This window comes from Homalodisca vitripennis, chromosome X, assembly GCF_021130785.1.
Source record: "Homalodisca vitripennis isolate AUS2020 chromosome X, UT_GWSS_2.1, whole genome shotgun sequence".
NCBI classification, from domain to species: domain Eukaryota; kingdom Metazoa; phylum Arthropoda; class Insecta; order Hemiptera; family Cicadellidae; genus Homalodisca; species Homalodisca vitripennis.
In genome coordinates, this window is record NC_060215.1 from 93,258,247 (window position 1) to 93,285,448 (window position 27,202).

A 27,202-nucleotide genomic window follows, 5' to 3' on the forward strand; every position below is an offset into this window, starting at 1 on the left:
ACACTTTTAATGAACTGGGATATTGAATGACGGTTGTCATAATTGGATTCAATTTAAAACTTAAACAATTAAAATCATCCGTATTTGAAATATTAAACTTGTCCAAAATAAAAGTAACTTTTATTTTATGAACATACGAGTATACTAAAATCTAATGAATAATTGTTAATGGTTTTCATATATTCCATATTTTATGGACACATAGTACAATTATTTTAAAACTTAGGCTGGAAATAAACCAGGTTTCCGATTTAATAAATAAAAGCAACACTCTAAAGATTATGAAACGTAACATTTATTTGATAATCAGCTATTGATGATTCAGTACAGAGTCTCATGATCATAACATTTAACTCTTTAAGATCAACTGCAACCTCAATAAAGCTGTATTGAATTCAATAAAGCTGTATTGAATTTAAAATATTACACTTTCCTTGCAGATTATAAAAATGTAGTATATTAAGATGTTTATGAAAGCAATATTTTGTCATTTTATAATGACGTTACTCTTCATTAGCTATCTTGATTTTAAAATAAATGTTATACCTGTAAATAAGTTTCTTTTACCGCAGAAAATAGCCGTAGGAATTGTAATGAAACATTTGCAGTGAAATATGTTAACTACCTTGTCATATATATTGTGAAAACTGAAAATGATGTTAAACAACGTCATCATTAATATATGTCACACCGTTTGGTACAGATGAACGTCATAATGTACTGGACAATATTACTCTATCGTTTTTCTCATATATTTTTATTGGTACAACTAATCAAATGTCACCCAAAAGGCCAATTAAAAATTGTATTTTAAAGATCCTCCTCTGTTATTTTGAACAAATTTACAACACATGTTTAGCAGTTAGTAATCCCAATAAATGATTTCAGTTTTATATATGATGACTGAAGATAACAGTAACTGAAATATCTCCAGATTTTTCTGTTAACAATGCTTCTACGAAGTTTGAATAGAATAAGTAAGGTCACGGCCCCGTAAGCCTCAGAATTAAGATTATTATAATGTACTTTCCATAGCAGGATTTTTTTAACGAAAAAATTTGTAAAACAAAGATTTTTGATATTCCAAATTATTTTCAGATCTTATTATCGTTTGCATCATTTTTTCGCAAGGAACATATTTAACAAGTTGGGAAATATATCAAATCAAAACGCAAAAATTCAGTGCCGCTAAGTAAAGGATACTGGCAAAAAGGGCTTTTATGTCTTAACTTCGCGACTGTAGTAAACACGTTTTCATTCCATTTCCAAAAGTCTCTTTATTACGACTCAAGATATAAATGGTAACAATAGAATTCCCTCACCGTACAATATTTTTCCCCATTCCAATCTGTTTCCTCCGTCAAAAATCTGATTTACTCTTAAAAACCGCGTTGAGTGCTCATTCATATCATATATATTGATTGCTTGTTTTTATCATTATTAAATAAATAATCAGTTCCAAAATTATAGTCTGTATCAAAGTTAAATTGTGTATTATGTATGTGAAAATGTTCAACCTTTTATGACAATGTATAGTAATGGAAAGGAGTGTATGAAATGTTTTCACAAAACAACGTGTCAGTTTGACATAATAAAACACAAAACTTTATATAATACAATTTACAAAGTTCTCCCTTTTATTTATATATAAAACTTACACATGTATAGACTATATATTCCTTTGGCTTGATGAGGTATCTCTATTGTAATTTAAATTATGGCACTTACACTAAATATATAAGTATTACACACTTCCATAAACTATGAATGCCTTAAGATACATATGTTTTCACAAATTTTATCTAATCCTATAAATATATATATATATATATATATATATATATATATATATATATATATATATATATAATTACAATGAAATGTTGATTTGTAAAATTCAAAAGTTATATCAATCAACTACACTTACATTTTACATAAACAATTGAACGTCTTATTTTTGTAATTTGATATTTCATACCTGTTTTTAAAATATGCTATTTAAGAACCAACCATAAAACCAATTGTATTATAATAGATTTAAGATAATAATTATTTTAAAAAATGTCTAAATACTTAATTGATCGTAACTGTTTTGTACCTTTTTACATGGAAGAAAGATGTGGATTTTCGAGTATCAGTATCTATACTTAACTTTCAACATACCTAGTTTGACATAAAACACCAAAGAGGAAAACGTTTGTTAAATAAAAACTGCGTCTTGTATAAGTAAAAGCTAACACCTTTGTCACATAAATTATTTGTTCTCAATATTGATTTCATTTTTAAAATAATATTTTTGTGTTAAGTTGTAAATAAGACAGTGCCTGCTTGATTATATTCCAGTATCATACCGTATTGTCATATTCAATAAAGGTATAGCTATTGTAAAGTATAAAACCGAAACTACTTTAATAATAACACTGATTCAAAATTATATGGAAATCTATAATCACCCTCAACCTAAATTAAAACAGAACGCTCATGTTTCCTCTTTAGGTCAATAAATTAATGTAATAATATATCTAGTTTTAATGTCTATCAGCTTTGCATCAATATGATGTGTATCTCTGTACTCTTTAAATAAAGATGTTTTATCAAAAAATGCTTAGGCTCGTATCAATTAATTAAACAAGCATATTTGTATATTTTACAAAAACTATAATTTTTCCCTTTATGTGTATATAAAATCATTCTCTTGTAGAAAAATTGCTATTTTAAAACATTTTAAATCTTATCTCCAATACTTGCTCTTCACTGTTATCGTTTAATTCAAATCACTGACGTTCGGAATTGGTTTCAAAGTTATTTATTTAGTTTCAATAGTAAAGTATAAGTAAACTCAGTGATAGTTACTTATAACTAACGCATTCATCCTTTATTGAAGTTGAAGCTGAAAGCTTTACACACTGGAATAACACGAACATATAAAAGTATAAAAGTGTCCTAATAACTACAGTATATTCTATGTAAAACATAAAATATAGAAATAAATTTAAACAGCCTGTCTAAATACATTTTAATAATATATTATTTCCTCAATATTTTTTTGTACAGTAAAATTAATTAGACGTACTAGTAATTAGTCTAAGTACATATTAACATATATACACATATTCACTTAAATCTACACGTATTGCAATATTTGTCTCCCGACTAACAATTTAGAACGTAATCGGTTGTAATGTTAATGGGTCCCATACAGATATCTCTTGCTGATTTATTATTTTCTGCACCGTAACGGTATATTGGAAATTACAACTATAGAATTAATATATCAAGATACTTGGCCATGGTATTCTTACTCCGCTTGACTTTAATCAGTCTGTTATAGATTTAAAGTTTTGTTTATTTATGGACAGTTCGAAAGATATAACAGCCTTGTAAACATTCACCATCATCAAGACGTGGTACAGAAACTATGGTTAGATATTTGTTTCTTTTGTTGTTTTTCCACACCAGAACGAAAAATGTTCGCAATCCAGTTGGTTCATTGCAGTTTTCATGTTACATTGAACACTAAATCCTTTTATTTTAATAAATCTGGTTTTTATGTATTAGTTTCCAAAAGTTATACTTTCTGACTTCCACTTTTAGACATTGAAAATGGTTTGTTTTTCAACAATATAATATGAAATAGTGAATTTTATATTGATGAGTGAATAGGTCAGGTAGGTTCCACGTCGAAGGGAAATACTTCTGGTAAGGTGTAATCGTCTTGACTTACGTAAAGGCGCTAGCTGATGCCTGTGCTTGCTACAGATGACTGGGCGGAGTAGACTTCCTTCAACATCGTCGCTAGACGGTCCCAGACGATAAGACTTCAGCTTCAATCCCATTACTAGTCCTTCCAGGAGCTCTCAGAAGTTCGTATCGTATTAAGTACTACCTCAGAGGGATCTCATTGTTCCAATACTCTTTTATCATGTCTGCCCCTTTTTCAGCTATCATGATTACAGGAGCATTAGTGTTGCCGCTGACGAGATTTGGCATTATGGAAGCATCGATGACACGTAGTCCTCTTACACCGTAGACCTTGAGTTCAGGGTCGACCACAGCAGCCTGGTCCCAGTAGGGGCCCATTTTGCAAGTCCCCACCGGATGGTAGATAGTCACTGAGTAGTGTCTTATCATGCATTCCCAGTAGGCATCCGTATACAGAGGTACTTTTGTACATCCGGGAAACGGTATATTGTGTAGCCTGCTGCCGAACTTCTGGAACGACTTCGTTCTGCTCATTGCAAGAATGATCTTCACTCCTTCTATCAGTGTTTTCATGTCAAAATCGTCGAAGAAGTAGTTCGGGTAGATTAAAGGATAATCAAAAGGGTTCTTGCTTCTGAGTTTAATTAGTCCTTTACTTCGAGGTCTCAAAAGTACCGGGATTGCTGACCACGCGTCCTTGTTATTTATTGGATCGTAAACTACGTTGTAAAGTGTGTCTGTTATTCCGTGAGCTTTCCGAATCTGGTTTCCTCCGTCGGAGCCGGTAGACCCAGAACAGAAATGGAATTCGATGTCAGGAAAGTCCTCTGAACTGTTGGCATATTTAGTATTGACGAATGCGAGACCTTCCACTCCACCCAAAACGGTTAGAGGACCTTCACCTAAAGTAGCGTACCGCAGGACCGCAGGCACATTTTCATATCTACTCTGTATTAGAGACACCTCTTGGTTTATCATGAAGGTGAACCCTCCTAATCCGATATGGTCTTGTAGGTTTTCCCCTACTCTGAGGTCTTGAATCACGGGTATCTTCAGTTCAGTTAGATGTTCTCTAGGACCTATCCCTGACAGCATAAGAATCTGAGGTGAATTCACAGCACCTGCTGATAGGATGACCTCTTTTCTAGCACGAATGGCCATTTTTTCGTTATCTCTAACAAACTCCACGCCGTACGCCACTTTGGTTGTCGGGTCTATGAGGACACGAGTGACCTGCGCGTTCATCGCGATGTGAAGGTTCGATCGCAGCCTGGCCGAACGAAGAAAGGCCTTCCCCGTGCTGCACCGAGCTCCTCTTCTTATCGTTCCTTGAGGAATCATAAAACCGGTTTGGAACTCCCCGTTGATGTCCCTGTTCTCGTACCCCATCTCCACTCCCGCTTGGACAAAAGCCGCCGCCAGCGGTGTGTGCCAAGGAGCTTCTTGGACCGTCAGGTATCCGCCTGTTGAGTGGTAATAGTTGCGGCCCAAATAAGGATTGCGATTATCCTCCGATTTCTTGAAATAGTACAGTACCTCCTTCGATCCCCATCCCTTGTTGCCTAAAGACTCCCAAATGTCGTAGTCTTTCTTGTTCCCTCTGACGTACAGCATGTAGTTGAGCACCGATGATCCTCCGAGCACTTTTCCTCTCGGCCAGTTGCAGCGACCGTTGTTCATTCCTGCAACATGCCCACCTCATTAGTTCATAGTCATAACCAATGATCCGGAGACCAGAATTTCTATTTAAATAAAGTTTAAGACTTATTAATGCTATATTTATGTTTTTGGCAGACTCCTTTAGTTTTTAAATGATAAGAGATAAAGCACAACTGTTGTTAATTTATCATTCATCGCAAGCCTTGATATAATATATGTTTTTAGTATATGATTTAGCATCAGGTCTTATCAGAATAGTTTACTCACACTGCTCGAGTCTCGAGTAGGCTCGTCTAATAGTGTGGTTGAGTTTAATTTGACCAAGATCGTCACTCATATTGTTACGACTGCCTTTTATAAAAATGTAATTTCATTCAGCAATTCTAATTTCAAGTGTCATAAGCGTTGAAATACTCCATTACTAGACTTTTATTATGGACAATTGTTTTTTCCAATGAAAAGATTGAACTATACAGCAATAAACATTTTCTGTATTCTAATACAACGTTTTATGGGTAGGTAATAAATCACTTGATGCTAATACTAGTATAAGTTCTCAATTGTCTTCAGTATTAACTGCTATTGTCAAGATCAAAATTATCCGTCATTATATTACTGCGTCAATTTGTGAAGAATAAGGAGGTAGTTCACCGTGTCATTATGGAGCCATTGTTAAGACCTTTTTGAATTATGAATGAAGTTTAATGAATGGACTGCTGCCGGTAACTACTGAATGGCTTGCAAAAGTTCACCGAATCTCAGGACTATTCAAATTGTGTGATAATTAAAGATAAAGTTTAGTCGTAATAATTTGAGAATTCTACCATTTTGAATTAAGGTTTATTTGCTACTTCAATATATTGTATAAAAACAAACATTTGTGGTTCCTTGAATGTACTTCTGTACTTGCACATTTTAAAGTTTAGATTTCGTCTACATTACACACTTCTGGACAATTACAAAGTTTGTAGAACGCTCAAGTTCATGTCATGATATTAGTATATAAAAGAGCAAACAAACCTATGTGAGAATTTAATAAGTACCTGTATTGTAAAAATCAGTTACGTCAAGCTGATTACGGGCTACTCTGTATTATAATGATACTCCTATTAATTGTTATGCTGTCACAACTATATGTTTAGCGTACCACGTGTTTACAGGTTGTCCATTGTATCATACTATTAGCATTGAAGTTCAACTGCAAGAAACCTGTTTGTATTACAAATTGTTAAATTTACTATATCATCCTCAACATTGGCTCGTGGAATGATTATAGCTGTTTTTTGTCTCAGAGTATTGAAAAGAGCTCTCACAACTCACAATTACAAAGACATTAAAGTTTCTAATATTTAATAAAAACTATGTTTCGACGCGGTTTGTACCGGAAAACTTTAACGTGAGTTATGGCACTGGCCGTTGAAGCGCGAGAACTAAGATTATCATCTATTTCACACTCAACCATGTTGAAGTGGTTGGTATTTTTACTACATATACCTGATAGGCAAATCCTTTATTTTAAATTAATTTAACTGCAAATTAATGTTTGCAAATCAACGTTGCTACTAAATTTTAAAGCTGCTAGCTGAAAACCTGATTAAAAATTAATTACATTAGCAGACTAAATCAATGAAACCCCTTTAATGCATGGTACTTGATAGAACAGTCAATGATAATTTTTTAATCTAAAGTTTGATTGTACCATTACCTATAAAACGCGATGTATGGTCAGATTTATTATAGGTACAGCCGTGGCAATCTTTCACTGTAATGTTTTGCCAGGAATGTGGATTAGCCTGGTACAAACAGTTTAGTATCCCTTTACGTAATAAAAACCAACGTTATAGAATATGTGTGATATTAAAAATAGGAGCTGATCTTTCAAGTAGGTAATTAATTTATTATTTTAACAACTAAGATTGAAAGTTTCAAAATACTTTATTGAAATGCGTATTTGTTTTGCTGTTCGAAGCGTTTTGTTTTGTTTCAGTAAAAAAAGACAGTTTTTATGGACTATCAAAACCAGAACACCACTAACGAAAAAAGCATATTACTTTTTAAGCCATACTTATTTATACAAGCAATGTCAAAAATATGTTCGTATGAGATTCAATAATACATATGAATAAAATAAGGTTTTATGGTTAGTTTATCCAAACCAAATCCTATTAGTAGAGATTATATATTTTGTTTTATAAAATCCTTGCATGAGAATGGACAGAATAAGCAAATAAAGAAGATCGGCATCTTCTTTTATTGTTAAAAAATCTGATATTGTATTCAAAATTATCAACCAAACATTTTTTGTGACGTTATAAACCCGTTTAATTGTGTTTTAACCAACACAGCGTCGTATATAGAGATGAACTACACAACGGACGAAAATGTAGACGTTCTAGTTATGATTAGTTTGCTTCTCCCATACTAACGTGTATTCAACAAACTTGGGTAAGAGACTCAAGTACAACCTCGAGGTTACAAACTCGTATACGTAGTTTCAGTAATCCAGAACAAATAAGATTTAGTAAAGTTTTCAAATGTATGTTTCTGCAAGATAAGCACAACACTTACTGATGCACTTATCAGAAATCTGTGCTGTAAAGTCTGATTAAAATTGATTGCGACTTATATTAGTGGTACCGACTATGACTGTTTCTTACTAAGTACCATCATTAAGTCATACAAGCCTAATTGCAATATTATCTTAGCGATATAGTTGGCTGGTAATTTTCCTGTCTTTCACCTGAGCGCTTATTAATAGTACTATTTTTGAATTCCCAGCACGGATGAGTCGACTACTGGAGTTTAGCAAAATATGGATAGATAAGAGGATGAATTTTGCTAGGTGCAGTGCGTAAATTATTCAAACTGAATTAACAGTCAATTATCGTTCTGGAATATTGAATTCCCCAGATTCCTCGTAACGTGGAAAGAATCGGCATATTAAGAGTGCCTAACAGCCCCAGAAATGTTCACGTACCGGTGTTTTGATATTTTTTTCGAGTTCCTAATTGTGTATAATAAACATTAAATTCATATTTTAGCCGCTGAACTGCGATTTTGAAGCTGTAAACTGACGTTTACGTACCCTACACCAGTGGTTCATTAAAATCCATTTTAACGTTACCAGTTTGTATAAAATAAATACATTAATATTTCTTCTTCACGAGTAAAAATAATACACAACACAAACATTAAAAACGGAACCCATCTAAAATTTGAACACAATATTAACGTGCTCATTGCGGTAGAAAAAGATGAACCGGGCTACGCAATGTCTTAATACTAATATATCCATTGGCTCTGTTGTTTTCGCGATAAAAATTAACTTTGAATTACAATAAAATAGTAATTTTCAGCCAAACAAATGCAATTTGTTATTTTGAATATCCATTCTAATTTACTGCTCCTCTAAGAACTATATTCGCTCAATCAGTAAGCTTGATCATAAACTTTGTTTTGAAAAAGGAAACATTTTCACTATGTAAAGGTACAATTCTGGTCACGTTTACTATTTCTAGAATTAAATTTATAAATGCCTGCTCATTATTTTTATTGTTATTTCTAATTCCTTTTTTGGAACTTTCCTCTTAGTTTAAGGAAAAGTTTTCCTCTTGAATCTTTAACTTTTAGATATCTGAGATCTTAATTTCGCCATGCTAAAGTGTGTCTCTGTATCCGGAACCTACCCAAACAGGCCGTGCCCTGAGGCTCCGTCTTGTACTTCCAGTCCAGCTGGCTCAGCTGCAGATATGCTGCCAACAGAGGAACGTCAGAGATCTCGGTTTCATCTCCACCAGCTTCCAACAGCAGCACGGTCCAGTTCTCCATCTCGGTCAGTCGGTTGGCCAACACCGCCCCTGATTCATAAACAAGACATCTGATATTATTCTTAAATTACATTTTATTATTTCACCAACTATTTATTTTAATTGTGTTCTGAAATTTCCAATATCTAACCATATACTTTTTTCAGGTATGTGATCAATTGGTGCCATATGAATTATTCGTGAGTATAAAATGTCTTTATAGATAACAAAAAAGAGTGTAATTAGATTTATGTTTATAATAATGCACCGGAAATCATACACAGATTCATTGAAGGATTATAAACAAACTATGAAACCAATTGTCTTAAACTACATATAAATGTAATTTCCTCGGGCGTTGCTGGTAAGCGTACCTGCCGAACCTCCTCCCACTATGATGAAGTCGTAATCCGCATGCATGGACCTGGTCTCGACATCGATAGGTCGCGATTCGGGGTCCAACATCTCGTAGTGGAAGTAAGCCAAGGCGGCGACCAGCAGAGGCGCGAACCAGGCGACCGAAGATGCCGCATTCACCGCCGCCCCCGCCAGCGTCACTGGCAGCGTCACTACACCGCTCATCCTTCGGGAACAAGGGCACTAAGTGAGATTTGCATAGCGATCATGTTGAAAACAGATTATTATTTGATGCTACCTTGGCCAAAATAATGTTTTAAAAAATTTATCCCAGCATACTGTAAAAAGTATCTCCTCCCATCACGGGTTTATTTCATATATGACTTCGAGCAAGGAGACCATCATCTGTTGGTTTTCAATTCTCAAAGGATTAAAGGGGGTGGAATCGGATAACCAACAGTCCTTTTAACTGTAAAATCAATATTCTTGTGTTTATGTTAAATATTAATATTTGAATCTCACCGAAAGGATATTGTCGGATGAAACTGAAATTGTACAGGTAAAATTATTAAATGAAGGGCCATCCTGTTATTAGAAAGCATATATTACCTATCAATACAAAGTAGTTGAAAAGCAATGCACTATCCTTAGTCACCATGATTTTTTAATTATTTAATTGATATAACTAACTGTCAAAACCCTATCGCGAAAAATTTACGCCATTTTACATCACAATTTACTGAGCATAGTTAGAGTTTAAGTTTACATCTTAACATTCAAAAGGTCAACTCTGTACTTGTAACATGTAAAATAAAACGTAACAATGCTCAAAATTTGCTTACCATTAATGAACATATAATTAGTGTATTATTACACAACATTAATTAGCCTACATTAAAAATGGAGATGCATCAATATGCCTAAATGAACTATTACGTTGTACTTTCTTAATTGACACAATCAAATAATAAATAAATCAAAGTTGAATAAAGTCATACATTGTTGAGACTAAATAATAGTACAATATACAATTTGATGATGCAAATTGATAGACAATTTAAAATAATTACTGTCAGGTTGTATCATGCTTTTGGGATTGAATGTTTGTAGAGACAACGAGTACTTTCTGCTTTCGGTATTTAAATGAAATTGTTCTTCCAATTGACGACCGCAGTCCACTGGGTTTGCAATTGTCTAAGTTTGTCATTTCCAGTGAAACCGTGCCGTCATACTTTCTCTCATGGTCTCAATCAGGGAAAGGTGAATGTGTTCCATATACTGTCTGTGTCTACTGCACTCCGACCCTGCCAGTGCTTCTGACTTTCATCACTCGATCCAGTGCAGAATGCCCAGTATATTTGGAACTGTACACTAAGAGTAGTCCAAGATTATATTCATTTGCTCTTGTACATTTGTGCATTTCACTTTAAAGACTGGTAGTACGAACATTAAGTTATAAAATTTACGAGTTTCAAGATAAATAGACGTGTTATATAATTAATTAATAGTTTAGAAGTGTATTTTTAATATTTTAAAAAGATTAGCTTTAAACTCATACAAACGGAGTTATTTTATTTTTAGTTATTTTCAAACTGAGAAGTAATACAGTTTTGATCTGAACATGCAGGTAAATTGAGCACAGCATTATATAATTTTTTTCGGAATAATCAAATCACAGTGGTAGGATATAGGACAACCCTTCAAAATAATGGAAACAAATGTACTAAAATTGCATATTAAATCAGTCGTTATAAATTAGGATGTATAAGGAGATTGGCTTCTCCTTAATTTTAATTGTTAACGTCAACAACTTTTTGCTGCTGCCGCTTTACAAAACCAATTCTATGTATAAACACTCAATGACGAGTCTAGATGAGAAAAGTGTTTTGCCCTGTTTCTCTTTGAGTGTCTCGATAGCGTGGTCACGTGGCCAAGGGCGTGTCCTCCACACGTGCAAATCTTGACATATACACACATTTATAGTTTGTAATGTAGGTCAAAATATTTGATGAACCGGAGAGAAGGTTATTTATTGATATTTCATATAACTGTCACAAACTTTCGCTATTATTACAAAATTCTAATTTATTTTTTGATGATGTCAAAAGCTGATTTTTCTTCATATATCGATCAACTTATGAAGCAAATGAAATGTGCCATCCTATGGAATTTATATTTTTAAACATGTATATAAAAACAAATAATTAAAATTCTTTTCAAAGATAATTTAATATATTATGACGATATATATTTAGGAGTAGCAAATTAATTTAACGAAGTAGGGACTAAATTATTGTAACATTTAACAATGATTTATCTACTTTGAAAGATTAGTTAAAACATAAACTTTACAATATGTGGGATTCAAAACTTTATCATAAGCCGTTCTGTATATAAATAAAGTCACTACATGTGATATTAATTGGGCTATATGATTAGGGGTAGTGTAAGAAGACGATGAAATGTGTCGTAATCACAAGTAAACAGTGCATTTCCATATATATTTACCAACATTAGTTACTCAATAGTTCCATAACTAATGTGTTAAAAACAACGTCATTAGTTTACCAATGTTTCCTCATTATTGAAATCATAATTAATCAGCTAGCATCCAAAATAAATTGGAAAAGATGAAATTGGTTGCGAAGGCCATTGTTGTGTTCTTCCGTTAATGACACTAATGTTGACAGTGAGATATCCGTGAAGGAAGTAATCTTCCTCCCCCACCCCCAACGATCAGTCGTTGAAAAACCATTTATTTATATTTACTAAGTATCCAGAATTATATTTAGGATAGGAAAAATTAAAAAAGATCTGCTTTACGCGAATTTCGTACAGACGCGTTTTTTAAGGTGGGGGTTTTAGAAAATGTTTTAAAACTCTTTAAAAAAGTTGAGTTTGCTCACTACCAGTTTAAAACTTTTAATTGTCTTATAAAATTATGTTTAGAATAAGATTATTTTAGTTTATTTAGTACCTAAAATTCCAAAATGGTTACAATGTTGTCAAAAACATTTGTTTAACACTGTACCAGAAACAAAGTTATATACAACTTGCTCTACAGAGTATAGAGAAATTTAATTTGTAATTTGTTGGGTCAAGTGTAAAAGTAAAATCGCATACAGTTGTATTTTTTTCTATCTATTTGTGTGATTTATCATATCATAACCCTATAATGGTTCAAGGTATGCTGGAATATTTGTCATACTATTACCTAACTTAATGTTAATAATAATAAGTCTTATTGTTTAGTAATTTAGGGCATATGTCGACAAGTATTTATAATACTGTACGCCAAACTGTAATACCATAACGTAAACCGTTTTAGAGTTATGACATTTTCAAGAACAACACATATATTTAGGCAGATATTTGAGTAATTTTTGAGCTGTATGTTAAAATGTAGTGTTACACGTGTGTTGTTTTCTTGAAAAGTTTAAAATTTATCATCGACACTTTAAATATATTTTAGACATGTGTTGATTTGTATATATTCACTTATAAATTTGAACTAATAACGCTCATCAAACTATTCCGCAACTATTTTGCCATCACAACCGAATATCATTGATCAACGTATTTTTCGGCTACCAACAATGATATTCGTATTTTTCTGGGCGTATTAAACACCAAGAAAACGACTGCCATTGCAATAAGTGAATAATATTCTACGACGAGGGGACTGATAGCAGAGTTTACTGCTAAAACCTAAATTAAAGACAATTTGTCACACCCTGTACATACGATTAAACGCATCGTTAAATCTTTGGTGCTAAATTGGTCACCTTTCAAATGAGGTATCACATAACCTATGTTACCACTTCAAAATTTTCCTAAAACGACACCAACCCCCCAAAATTTCCCTTTAAAAATAATTGTACTACATTGTTTGGGGTCAAAAATGAGGGTACCTGTTGAAACAAATTATGCAGCTCAGTTTGTTTGGCTGGATATTTATAGGTCTAAAACAACTTGTATATGTGAAGTTGATTTCCTTTTACAATAGAATCATTTTAGTTCATTTGCAAATAGCCCTTTCCACACCAGAAACTATAACAAAATATTACTTTATATCCATGCATCTACATCTATAAATACATGAAACTTATTAAACGGTACTCAAACCGCGTAATTGAATTCAAATCGAATTATATTTTACCGTTAACGGATTAAATTGAATTGTTATTTGAACTGTTAATGTTTTAATTTGCATACAAATTGGAAGCAGAATTAATTAATTTTCATAACGAATACGCCAAATGTAGGATGTTTGCATCGTTTAGTTTCTTTCTCTGCGATGTCGGGATTACCGTCTTTTTATGAGTTTGGAGTTGGGTAAATAAATAAACTATTAAGAAAATAAATTAATTTTAGACGCACTCTGTAAGGCAATATGATGTTTTTGTTGTAAACTAAAGTCCGTACTGAAAATCTCACTGTAAATTTTCTTTTATTATAACTGAAAGTAACATAATTAAGAACACAATTGTTTTATGTGCGTATTCTGATGGTGAAAATCATGGTAAATTGTTTTATATTATCGTTTTATGTGTACGTTCTTAATATATAAATGATTATAAGAATCCACTACGCAATAGGTTATATGAAAGTAACAAAGCTATGAAATGTTGTTGCTAGGACGTTATCTCATTTTGAAACAGAATCGAGAGATAGTGTGCAACCTTAAAAATCCATAAATTCCTCATCATGAGACATTTTAGTAAAAAAGTGCTTATAAACATTTCAAACAATTTACTGAATTCAATAGAATTTGCTGGATTCTGTATTAACAATAATGCTATATACATTATGCTTACGTTGTTTACACACAATATATATTATACAATACACACAATTAAATCGGGCTAGACTTTGATAGATTCTGAAGCAATCAATTGTGCTTGGATACACATGTTCCAAATTGATTTATAAAATATTATTTTACTTAAAACTGTATAGAAACTAATGTTTTAACCGATTCCGGCCTGTCATCTTCTTTTTGTTGAAGAAAGTACCGTGTAGTTAATCGTTGTATTAATTATTCAAAACAGGTAAAAATGTATCATTGAAATCCATTTGAATAATTCTTTGCCGTAAATTTTCTGCAGTTAATGTAAGTTTAATAAGTAATGGAAAGAGCTTGAGTTCTTAATTTAGAGGCAAAACAAAGAATTTTACTTTCACCACTTTTAGTACTTAAATGTATAGAAGTTTTTTATTTGACAAAATAGCAAAGAGTAAGAGTAAAGAAAACCAAATGACGTAAGTAACTTCGTAATGAAGACACGCTATGTATGTACTACAGCCTGCACAAATAACTATACCTGTTGCCCATGGTGGTTGCTTGCCGGAGGAGCACTGCAGACTGGAGTCCAGACAACAAAGTCAAAGGTTCAGTCCTTGGATCCTCAGGGACACACCTAACGTGCTCCAGCTCAGGCCTGTTCTACAAGGCTACCTACCGAGCGAGTCCTCTGATCTGAGGTGTTTTAGAGAATAATGTATATAAGAAGTAATCAGATTCATTTCTGGCTTAGCATAGATCGTTTTACAACGCGCAAGAAGGAAGATACATTCGGTAATAACATATTATACGTATATATCTCTGTTACACAGGAGCATAAAATGAGAAATAAGAGGGGGTTTTTTTCAGTACAAAATTTTACAGTCAAATGAAAGTGTGATAATCTTACGCTGTATATAAATTCAATACAAAACTATGCACAAATCTATACGTTATGATTTTTAACGTCATTGACAAGTTTTACCACGTTATAACAAAAGAATTTGGAATTATAATTTGGAGTTAAGACTCACTTATGAATGCCTTTTTTAAGAATTCAAAAGGCCACTATTTTGTTAAGTGTTATCCCCATTGTTTATAAGTAAGTTCGTAGCTTAATATGCGATAAAAGCCAAATTTAGTGAGATAAGATGAAAACAAAATATGGTAAGAAACAAAACAAAATGGTAACAAAATTATAAATGTTCAATCTAGTATTGGAAATAGATATTTTTTGTTTTATTTTATTTCCGGTATACGATCTACAGATTTTCTGTTTATAAATAGTGATCTTATTGGCATTTTTACTCTTTTAAAACAATTGTCATCCTCTGTAATTGTCCAATTACTTGAGAGCCTATAATTTTATTCAAGGATAAAAAGGTTTTCCATTTAAGAAAGTTGTCGGAAAATTGTTTCCCTAATGTCGCTGGTATTGTCACACAGATATCTTTACTTTTGAAATTAAATGGGGACATTCTTTAATATTTTTCAGTCTACTCCTCCAGTTGCTTCATTTTGGAAAGAAGTTGATGGTTTTAAAATTTCAATTTCGGTTATTACTAATTTACAAAAAGTATTTGAAAGTTTTCATTTATTCCAAACTGTAATCAAACGAAATTTAGTGATATCTACACTATTATAATAATCTACTTTTCCATGCACAACTGACATGTAAGACTAATATTACATTTTATGTAATTTTTTTGTAGTTTTAAAATGTATAAAATGTAATCTAATTACATGTAATCTAATAACCTAATTTACCGACTCGCTTTATACACTATATCCACTTGGAAAACAAAAAACCAACAAATAATCTTAAATATTATCTAATATTTTATTGTAGCAAGCGCTTTGGATGACAACTTATGTATTTCCAGCTCCTCGAAGTATTTTAAAACGCTGAATTTCACTTGTAGTCACAATTTAAATTATACAAAAGCATTAATAGTTTACACTAAACGTAAACTAAGGAATAAAACCCAAGGGAAGTTGATAGTAATGCTTTTTTACCTCGTAACACATACGAGGTATCAATATATGTTATCAGCTAGATCGGCCGTTGCAAATGGCTTAATCAATAACTCCACTTTCTCACTCGATTTTATTTCATCTTGGTGTATCCGAAACTTTTATTCTTTGTACCAATATTCTTATACAATTTTAAGGGAAATAAACGTAAGTAGAATAAATGAAGAACAAGGAGACACCTATGACGATGGTTCTTTTCTATTGGTTTTGTTCTCGTCTAGTGTACAATTTTCCTGCCCTCGGAACAGAAAAAAAGCATTACATGTAATTTCAAATAGATGGACGACGCAACGCTAAACTATCATTATTTTTTACTCAAGTTGTGGAGGCACCAATGCGGAAAGTGTAGTATAATCCTTGAGTACGGTCCCACCGGGCGTCCTTGAACTTCTCTATACGATATTTCTTCGGCCCAAGGATAGACAGACTTCTCTCAGTCGTAAGGCCTCGCCGTATTGCATGTCTCATGTTTATATTTTATTTGCATCGCGGCGTGATACATGAGATACATTGTCATTGGTGTTTGTAAGTCCTCTTTATATAACGCTAGTTGTTCACATTATAAAAAAACCTTTATATACTAGTAATGTTATCTCAGAAAAACAATTAACTAATTTATTTTTACATGCATTCAATGCGCTATCAACAATGTAAAAAACCTATATTACTAATAACTAAAGCTATGGAGGTTTACGGGATTTCAAATTGATTACAGCCCATTGGCAGGATGGTATAATACTGAAATACACTCCCCAACCAACATCCAACAGAAGTGAAAGATTGGTGCTACAGGTGTGAGTTAATTGCTAACAACGGTAGCCATGTGCGGTTATTGCAGATGTCCCAGTTGTATCATTTATGATTTTCACGTCTGTAACGAGAAAATTGGCTTAGATCCATAATGTGACTATAACGTTCAGTTTGGCTATTTCACGGTTTAACTCTACAGCTTAGTACATATCTTTAAATATTTGCCCTGTCTGTATATTTTTATGTGATCTTGTACTGTCAATCGAATTCCTCTTTGGTTCATGGCAGGAACCTTCATAAGTAAGGAACTGGAGGCAGGGACAACTTAATTAAAGAGTCCATAGCCATAGACTGACGGTGCCTCAGCACTTACCGCATCAGGTCGGCGTCAGTTTAATCAACAAGCTGCCTGAAAGCGTAAAAAAATGTAAGCAATCTAAACCAATTCAAAACTCGTCTCAAACGCCTACTGGCGTCAGGAGCATTTTATTCGCTAGAGGAGTTTATGAAAAGTCGCTGGGATATCTAAAAATATCTGAAATTACTAAAATTTAAAAGTTTGATCCAAAGCCAGCGTGAATTAGCGTGAATGAATGAAATGTAAATCTAATTGTGTGTGAATGAATATTTGCTGTTTGAATATACATATATGGACGACAGCCATACAGTATGATATATTGTTAACAAACAATAAAGAGATTATTATTATATTTAATATTATTATTGTTTTTGTCACGACTGTATTAGTCGATATCATCATTTTACTTTCGCAAATAACGTGGACATACCATTCTTGAACAGAGTGAACTAAGTACAGAGGGCGCAAGCCTTGCTGTTAACTCATCAATTTAAAAGTGTTCCATTCTTTTCTCTCTTGCGCGCTCTCTCTCTGACTTCATTGTTATGTGGACTTTGTAAGAGATTGACATAATACATAAAGAACTCGTGTTTTATGTACGTAACGACAGGGGAATACGTTTACACCTACAGTAAATCTATCAGTTTTGTAAAAGATTGCTTCAGTCTCATTTGAAGGCACTGTTGAAACACTTTAAGTCCATCAATTATAATAAGATTTTGTTTATATTGGCGTTTTGCTTTTCTTTCTATTGTTTTAGTACTCAAAACAGCAACGGGTTAAAAATACATCAATTTACAGACTTGTTTAGTCTTTTGCTGCTTCAAAGTGTCCATACCATTAACAAAACCATAGAAGTGGTTTATCAACTCAATTAGACTTATTATTAAACTCAATTAACTTTAAGATCGTTATTACAATTTTGACACAGTATCATTTACGCCATCTTGCACAAAATCCTTTAATACCTTCACCGAAAGGGTTTATAACAAGCTTCTCCAATAGTCGTTATGGGAAGAGAACACTCACATTTCATGTTTCACGTTGTAATGAATTTTTACAGTTGTAGTTTTACCTCTACATTCTAAGCAATGGCAAGAAGTGGTTAGTACTCCCTGACTAGTAAGATTGTATCAAGTAAAATTGTTTTAAATTTGGTTGTGAATAATTAAGTCAAAGTCGTGTTGTATACTTTTGCATTGTTCTGGAAGTATACGCGTTTTGTTTCGTTAGTTCCAATGCAGAATTATTTTAGCTTGTTTTGCGTGTGAGTTCATGTATATGTCTGTTTGCAGCATATATACAGTAGATGTAGCCTACCCAGGTCAAAACCGACCATTGCCATCCGGTACGTCTTGGGTCAAACGGTACACTGACGATATGCACTGTGGAATGTGCTGGTGGTGTCACGTCTTTTCCTCAATGATCCCTGCTAACCTCTCAACCATTCTCTTGTATTCAATCGCCTTAGTTATGGTTGGTCATTAGTATAATAGCGCTTCCGAGCCGTCCGCCAAGTTCGTAGCCTTCATGGTTCGTTATCGAAGTTACGATTAACTTCACTCCTACTAAGGAAAAGATCACTTTTCTTTTACTAAATTCATATTAACTATAAAATGTTCTTTCAAATTAGCCTACTTGAATTTTAAATGTTCCCCGGTGCGTAACATTTAGGTCCACATGTTCCCATATGCCGTGGCAACTAAAAACCTTGCCTCAGTACACTTTGCCTATATACTCATTTCGCCTAAGCTTACATTTTGCAGCCCTGCTACCTGAAACAGAAATATGTGTATATAAATATTTATAAATTTTCTACGTATTTCGTGCCTTCAATCAAGACTCAGTTACGTTCACGCGGTTTTCTGTCTTGTAGTTACGTATTACTTATTTTAAGTAGTTGTTAGTTACAATACTTATGATTCTGTTATGTTCTCTATATAAATCAATAATCTTTGGTGATAAGGAGAATTGCCATAGAGGATATGGGATTTTCCGTTATTAGAAACAAAAATAAAAACTTTTGTTTACTCAGTGGCAAAACTTAAGTTTTAACGTAACTATGATAAGAAATTGCAAATTATGGTTGGTTAAAGATAAAAATTGCATATCTAACTCGTATGTTTGTATCTTAATAGTAACTCGTAAGAATTTTAAAATGAATTTTTCTTTGTGTTGAGTAATGCTAAACTGTCACACGACAATAGTAATTGTTATGCTTGCTAAGTTGAATTTCAGCAATATTAACTGATGAATGACGTACATCTTTAATAGTTTCTTGAGTATATTGTGTGTGGATTTCACTTGTTGCTATTAATAGTTTCTTTCTTCATTCGATTAGAAACTTTAGTAGTAATAATATGTTTTTAGAGCAACTGCTTCGTTCTCTTATTAAGGTTTGGTGAGCTTAAAAGATTTCCGAATTGGCATTTAACGAACTGGTCTTTGAGCGATAGTCTTTTGGTAATTTTGAACCATGCCATATTTAATTTATTCCTGGAAAAACATACTATAAGTATCAATGTACTGGGTACATATATCTTTATACGTATACACTACAAATATTTCTATATTTTAGTTTATAAAAAAACCGTGAACATGTTTTAAAATTGTTATATTTTGTTAGCGTGTATTTTCCAGTTTGTTATTTACGAAAAAAGCGGTGCGGTAAATTTTCCGGTGGGATTAGATTGTTAACACCATATTAGCTAATTAATTTCTCGTCCATGGTGATCTATTTAAGCTGTATTGTTATTCGTGTTGGATTTTACAGAAAGTGTTATCTTGACTTATCTGTAATTATTAAACGCAAAAACGTGTGTTAATCCTACACACGATCATGTCAAATAAAAAATAGCTTTATGTCCTCGGGAAATTTCATGAGTGTCGTCACAGAGAAATCGTAATAAACACAGATAAATATCTGCCCATTGTAGGGTTTCACAACAGATTGTTGTTTATTGTTATTTATGGATGTATGACATCACATGTTCCGGCTGCAACTTCAATCCTAAGATTGCTCTTTCTGCTTTCGAATGTTTAATCTGACCAAACCATTTTTAATAAGTGTTTAAAACGTGCTAACAGTACCTTGAAGCTGCTGTTAAATGATTAGCTGATATATTCCCTAAGCTATTTTCATTATGTTGAATCTGCGTTCCAATCCTAGATCGCGTTTTTTATCCTAGATTTTGTCAACCTAATCATTTCAATTATTAGTGACAAAATATTTTAGCAGTTTAAATATTTATAACACATTTTTGTACTTTACTATTTTTATGTTTTATGTTTTGTACTTCCTTTTAGCTTCAAACAACCGATTCATCGAAGTATCAGAGGAATCGACAGAACGTAACAAAACTCTTTACCGAACTGAAAGTAGTTTTTTTCCCGGATGATTGAAGGTTTGGTTTTCTTTGACTTTTTGACTCCAAAATCAATGGGTTCTACCTTGGGCTAAGATGACCTTACCAGGTTTTCAGTCTACGAGGGTGGTTTGATAAGTCTGGTAAAAATAGTGTAAAATATTGTTTTAAAGGATAAAACACACTTTATTTCTTGACATAGTCTCCTTGCAACGCTATACACTTGGTTTAACGAGTTTCCAATTTTTTAAACCCATCAATGAAGTAGGCTTTGTTGAACTCTGCAAAATAGTGTGTCACACCGGTGGACACTTCCACATTGGATGAAAATTTCTTCCAACCAAGCCAAATTATTAAGTTTGGGAATAAAAAGAAGTCACTCGGAGCCAAGTCTGGTGAATAGGGTGGGTGAGGAACCAATTCGAACCCAAAGGCAAACACTTTTACCATTGCAATAGCTGCTGTGTGGGCTGGAGCATTGTCCTGGCGAAACAGCACCTTCTTCCTCGCCAATCTTGGACGTTTTTCAATGAGTTCCTGTTTCAAATGATCCAGCAGAGCAGCATATTAGGGCCCAGTTATTTTTTTCAAATAATCTATCAGGTTATACCCTGGAAATCCCAAAAGACATTGGTGATCACTTTTCCAGCTGACAAAACAGTCTTCACCTTCTTTGGTGCATTCTCCCCTCTCTCCCGTCCATTGTTTGGACTGCTGTTTGTTCTCCAGAGTGTAATGGTGGATATAAGTTTCATCCACAGTTATGAATCTGCGCAAAAATCCTGTGGATTGCGCCTGAAAAGTGTAAAACTCTGAGTATAAATGTTCTTTCGTTTCCGTTTTTGGTCTAAAATAAGCAGGCGCGACACCCATCGCGTACAGAGCTTCTTCATGACCAGTTTTTCATGGAGGTGCAATGCACTCGTTCAGCTGAGATGCCTAGAATGTTAGGTATGTCGTAAACCTTTAATCTTCGATCTTTCATTACCATATCATGCACCTTATCGATGGTTTCCTGTGTGGTGATTTCAACTGGCCGACCGGAGCGTGCTTCATCTTCCGTGCTTCTCCGACCACGTTTACCAAAGGTAGGTGCAGAAACCACATGGACTTCCTCCAACTCTGTGCATCTGTCCAACCCTTCAAATGAAAATGTTTAATTACCGCGCGAAATTCGTTTTTCTCCATCCTAAGGAACTAACTACGTAGTTACCACTTCAGCTGGCTGCCAACAATCAACTAATAACAGTTGCCTTTCGAAACTTGCTGTAATATCCATTGAAATATCAGGCTTATCAACAACTGTGCAGGTTCCAAAAATTGTCCGCTATTTTATACAAATGTACCAGCGTTATCAAACCGCCCTTGTATAGGACGTTTCTATCAAGAGTAATTACACAAACTGATAGATAGACATCTACATGATTTAAATAAATATCTGTCGAGTCCTTAGTAATATTAATAGCAAGCACCTGTGGTATTCGAAATAGAACTTGAGATGTTTATCCTGTATTTAAAGTTGTATACAATTTTATACAATACAATTCCACGTATAAACAATGAAAAAATTGTTCCTCCTCCTTGTTTTCGTGAAGTATTTGTGTAGCGATTTATCTGTCTTGTTTTATTGCCGCGTTGATAAAACAAGACAATACAGGTAGAACGTATGTCTTGGAGTACGTGTCGCACCCTGCAGACCCGACCTAATCTATCACTAGGAAATTATGACCGCAAGGGTGAAGTGTATGCTGCTCATGCCTACAATATAGTTCTGATCCAGTCCTTTCAGTAATGCAGCCATGATTTGTTTATGGCTGCAGGAGGCTATCCAATATTACTCAGTCTAGTCCAGTAATACAAGTCCTGTAACACTGATGTTAGGAGTTATCGAACTTGTGATTGCCTCCTCTACCTGGTAGTTTTGCTTGTCCGTCCTCAAAATATATTTGCGATGTAGTCTAAATCTTATTTTCTTACTTTAAATACCACATTACCGCTGAGGCATTTTGAATACTGCGTGTTATGTTCAGGTTCACCTCAAATTAGATGTTCAATAGGTGAGGCTAATTGTATTCGTTCGTTAAATTTATTTTAACAATATCGCCATCGAAGAGCCATTCTGCCTTTGAATGCAGAAAAAGTCCTCAAAAAGAAGTACTCGTAGTGGAGTGCACATTTACAAGCCAAGAGCTATATTTGACACTCCATTTGTCAGTCTGAGTGTAGTACTATCGGTCGTGAACTAATAATACTAATATTGATATAGGAAAACATAAAATGCATCACTGCATTGGAAACTATGGTAAGAATTCAACTAGAAGTATGCATTGAGAACCGTACATAAATGCAATCTCTGTTTCGTGTTGTAATTCATACTTGGCATCATAGCCTAATTTTGCTAAACGATAGATAGTAATGAATGGTATCAACGGCTTGTCCCGAATTCGTGTCAGAGTTGATACACCAACTGGCCTTTGAGGCGAGTTTTGAACTGCTTTCAGATTACTCACACTGCCAATTCATTCATGTCACTAACATGTAAAAACAAACACTTGACTCAGTTTATCTGTGTTTTATTAATTATCTCTTTCCCACGTATCATAAGTGATTTAAATTTGCCCTCAGCTAAAACATAGTTTGATTGACAGTACAATATTACTTCATACACGTAGGAAGAGCGCAGTCGGCCTTAAGAGTACTTCATGTCTTTCTTACGCTAGCTACTATCTCTTGGTGATGTCGTGTAGGCATTGGAGTCTAAATGCTCTCTCAAGGTTTTATTTACCATAGCTGCTCCAAAATCATAATCTAAGAGGCGAATGCAACTGTTTGGAGATTAGACCAAGGCTGGTATCAAGACTTGGTGAGAATGGACAACTTTTGTGTCACCTAAGTCATAAATAATTGAAATGGCTAGAGCATAAATCTCCCTAGGTAATTGAATTATGTAGGTTCATCTCTATGTGTACTTATGGAATCTGCATCATCCAGGAGTACACTATCCGCTCTGCATGAGAACAGATTAGATGTTTCTGCAACTTAGGATAGAAATACTATTAATGCGAGAAATGATTGTAATTAAATATTTGATTTAACGTTCATCTGTAGTAAACAATAAATACAGGGCGTGCATTAGGTTGACAATGCAGTAAGTTGATTAGGAAGTCGTCCTTTTATCCTTGAACATCGGAAATAAAGTAATTTATTTACAAAAGAAACGGATTCGTTACAAGAATTTATATCTATAGGTTTTGGATACACTGCTCTATCTCAGAGATATAATGAGATCAACGCCTTTGACAGACCTGGGATGTAGTGTCTCTGACTGTTACAGCACTCAATCAAGAGCTTAAAAAAGGTTATACATAAGCCAAGCAAACTTTCCCATGTAAGACCATTGATTCAAGACTTTACTTTTTGTAAATTTAAATATACTCAAGTACAATATACAAATCTTTTCCAAAGTTAGTATTGCTTTTAAATATTGCTGACCTGAAAACATAGAAATAGGTTAATGTTACTACGCCTATGACGGATCTTTTCTTTTATTTAAGATTTGCGTAATTTCAAGTATGTTGTGAAAATATTACGAGTGAGGATATTGATAAATTGCGTATCAAGTGTTCTCGAACGTCTTCGGAGCAACCTCTATATCGCTTGTAAGTTTAAAAAGGACGCACGCTCCTCACTCGACATTCAGAAGAAACAAGTAGACCTTGACTAAAGACTGATTTGCCTATTATATACATGAGTATTAATTATTTTAAACCACATCACTCATAATAGTGTAATTGTACTTATTGTTCAGATTTCAAAACTCACCAAATAATATTTTCTAAAAATAAACTGTTTGTCCGTACAAATGTATACTATAATGGTATCTGCTTCACATATCATTCCCATGTAATCATGTTGCGGTGATTTTATTTTACTCTCCACCCATTCCTTTCATGGTATGTAACTCCACAAACTATAAAGAAAAAGAACTGATATAGAAGGAAACGATAGGTGCTTTCAAAATTGAAGTAGAGAATTGAACGTCATACGAAGTTCAAAGTTAATGATACAACGTGATAAAGGCAGGGGCTGAATCATGTATCCGCTGCCAGAGGAAGGGCACAAGTGCTCACCTTTGATGCGGTAGTTCTGAAGGGTATCCTGTGTCGTGGTAGATCCCAAGGGCTCGAGGGTGTCGTGTGAGCAAGTAAGAGATGATCACCGCACGCTCCTCGCTCGACACTCAGGGGACACAACTAGGTCTTGACTGAGCGCGGCGCGGTGGAGGTAACGGCGTCTTATACCACCTAACGGGACTTAACGTTTCACTTTCAGCCTGCTAGTCCCTTGCCTACCTGACTCATCCCACGTTTTGCGGTCTTATGGATCAATCGGACTTGGTGTTTTTTTGGGTTCGTAGGTTTCCTCATCCATCTTATCGCGATTGATCCTCAAGGTCTTCCGACCTTTATACTCCGACAGTTCCTGTGGCGTTGAAAATCTTTAGGATAACCCTTGAAATGACTCCGACAGTACAAACCACATCCGATTGAAATTATTGCTGTGAAACAAACCCCACTGTATAATTGTTAAATTGGGAGTTTAAAACTCTTTTAATCCATTTAAACGTTTTAACAGATTAAATAGTATGTTACTTCTCCTTTCAATTAAATAATCTTCATTCTGGTCACTAAATGACTGATTCCATGTAAAACCTTATTTCAGGCATCATAATCGAAAAACTGGATGTCAGAATGTGAGATAGACTACGAGAACTGACTATATAAATTTTAATTTTTAGTAACAATCTCAACTCCTTTTGTATAAATAATATCTTGGTGTTATGCTTATTCACACTGATGTAAACGAATATAACCGGGAGGTTTTGCACAGAGTCTCAAGTCTCTCAGACCTTCTCAATAAGAAGTTACATTACTTATCAAAAGAAAAACTGGTTCACCACCACAAGAAATGTGAGTACACAAGTACTGGGATTCATTGAATTAACCTTCCCAGGAGGCATACGTGTCCAAATTTTAGCTTTCTGTGATATCGGGAAGTTAAAAAATTTGGTGACGAGTGAGTTAGTGAGGGTTTTGCCTTTTATACATAAAGATAGAGATTTGTATGTTAATATTTTCTGTATGTTTGAACCAAGTGTAGTCTGTTTTAAGTTAGACACATGACTATTAATACATTCAAATTATAGTAGTCTTATACGTTATGTTGCACATTCTGTGAAATGACCTACTTGTAATGATATGCCTGTTACACCATTGTAAAAAAAGTGTCTAATGATTTTTAAATTCTGGGTTTTAAGTTTCTTCCATCATTTTCTTTGCTTGTGTAATGGATTTGATGGAGATGAAAGCTACCCTTTACTTCATATCGTTTGTTTGTAGTTCAGGTTTTTATAAATCAAGTTTAAACTTGACTAAACATGACACGTTAATAAACAAGTAAATAATATTAAATAATTCTACCTTATTTTGGAAAAGTTGAAGGTGAGCTTCATGATGCACAGGCTGAATCAATACTGACACAGCCATATGGTCGGGCTGGTGATAACTCTAATCTTAGACCTTGACTCAGAATATTGACCCAACTCACGTTTTTGTTCGTAGTTTGTTTTGTTTACTGTTCTCTTTCTTATATTGTTTAACTGTTCTAATTTGTTAACTGTTTCTTCTTCATTATAATTTATTTGGATTTTTTTTATTTTTATCATACAATCTGTAGTTGCCATATATAGGCTATAGAAACATATGTTGTGAATACAGAGCAATGAGCATTATGACCTTATCTCAATTCAGAAGTAGTGAATAGAAAAGTCTAAATATATTTAACAAAATTACAAAAATACTCATGATTCATATTCGTAGCTGGAGATGTACTGAAATCTTAATCACATACAAATGGGATGTTTCCATGGTAGACTCAGTTAAATTAAATATAAAATTATATGTATTATTTATAGGATGCAATATATTAGGTCAACTATATATATATAATCTGTATATAAAACACATTTTATTCATCTGTATTTTAATTTAATTAACACAATTTAATTTTATGTTGTCTTCGGAATGAATTGGTGATTTCAGGATAATTATCTGAATGAAACGTTTTTGGTACTGGAAATTTATTTCTGAAATTCACAAAAACAACTTTATTTACTTTAAAAATATTTCTTTTGATATCTAACCTAAGGTTAAACATTCTAAATTTTATTTTACTTTCTGTTGGTACTAAAGGTCAGTTAAACTAGCCAGATTGCGAGAAACATTCTAATACTTTTGAAAATTAGTACATATGTACCTTAAAGGATCCTGATAAACTTACAGTAGGTAAGTACAGTCCCCGGTGGTAGGGATGTAGTGAAAATTCTTAA

General features: G+C 33.6%; 2 protein-coding genes across 3 annotated transcripts in view; one reads left to right on the plus strand and one right to left on the minus strand.

The window, feature by feature from the left end:
* LOC124369504 (flotillin-2) overlaps positions 1-27,202 on the plus strand; it is a 428,795-nt gene that overhangs the window by 373,369 nt on the left and 28,224 nt on the right. The gene's annotated exons all lie outside the window — the stretch shown is intronic.
* Positions 1,889-26,337, minus strand: LOC124369497 (glucose dehydrogenase [FAD, quinone]). Of its 2 annotated transcripts, none has more exons than XM_046827511.1 (4): positions 26,295-26,337; positions 9,542-9,750; positions 9,048-9,218; positions 1,889-5,384 (listed from the first exon to the last, which is right to left on the minus strand). In XM_046827511.1, exons 1-4 carry the CDS (start codon positions 26,324-26,326, stop codon positions 3,883-3,885), a joined length of 1,914 nt encoding a protein of 637 aa, XP_046683467.1. In that variant the 5' UTR covers positions 26,327-26,337; the 3' UTR covers positions 1,889-3,882. The 2 variants fall into 2 exon arrangements, with proteins under 2 accessions (XP_046683467.1, XP_046683468.1); XM_046827512.1 differs by lacking the exon at positions 26,295-26,337 and adding an exon at positions 24,945-25,377.

Excerpts from the sequence above, each read along its gene's own strand:
- LOC124369497 (XM_046827511.1), bottom strand. The coding sequence starts at position 26,326 with ATGAAGCTCACCTTCAACTTTTCCAAAATAAG. Across the intron at positions 9,751-26,294 it reads TTCAACTTTTCCAAAATAAG|GATGAGCGGTGTAGTGACGC; the intron begins GTAGAATTATTT and ends TTGTTCCCGAAG. Across the intron at positions 5,385-9,047 it reads TCAGGGCACGGCCTGTTTGG|GAATGAACAACGGTCGCTGC; the intron begins GTAGGTTCCGGA and ends GGCATGTTGCAG.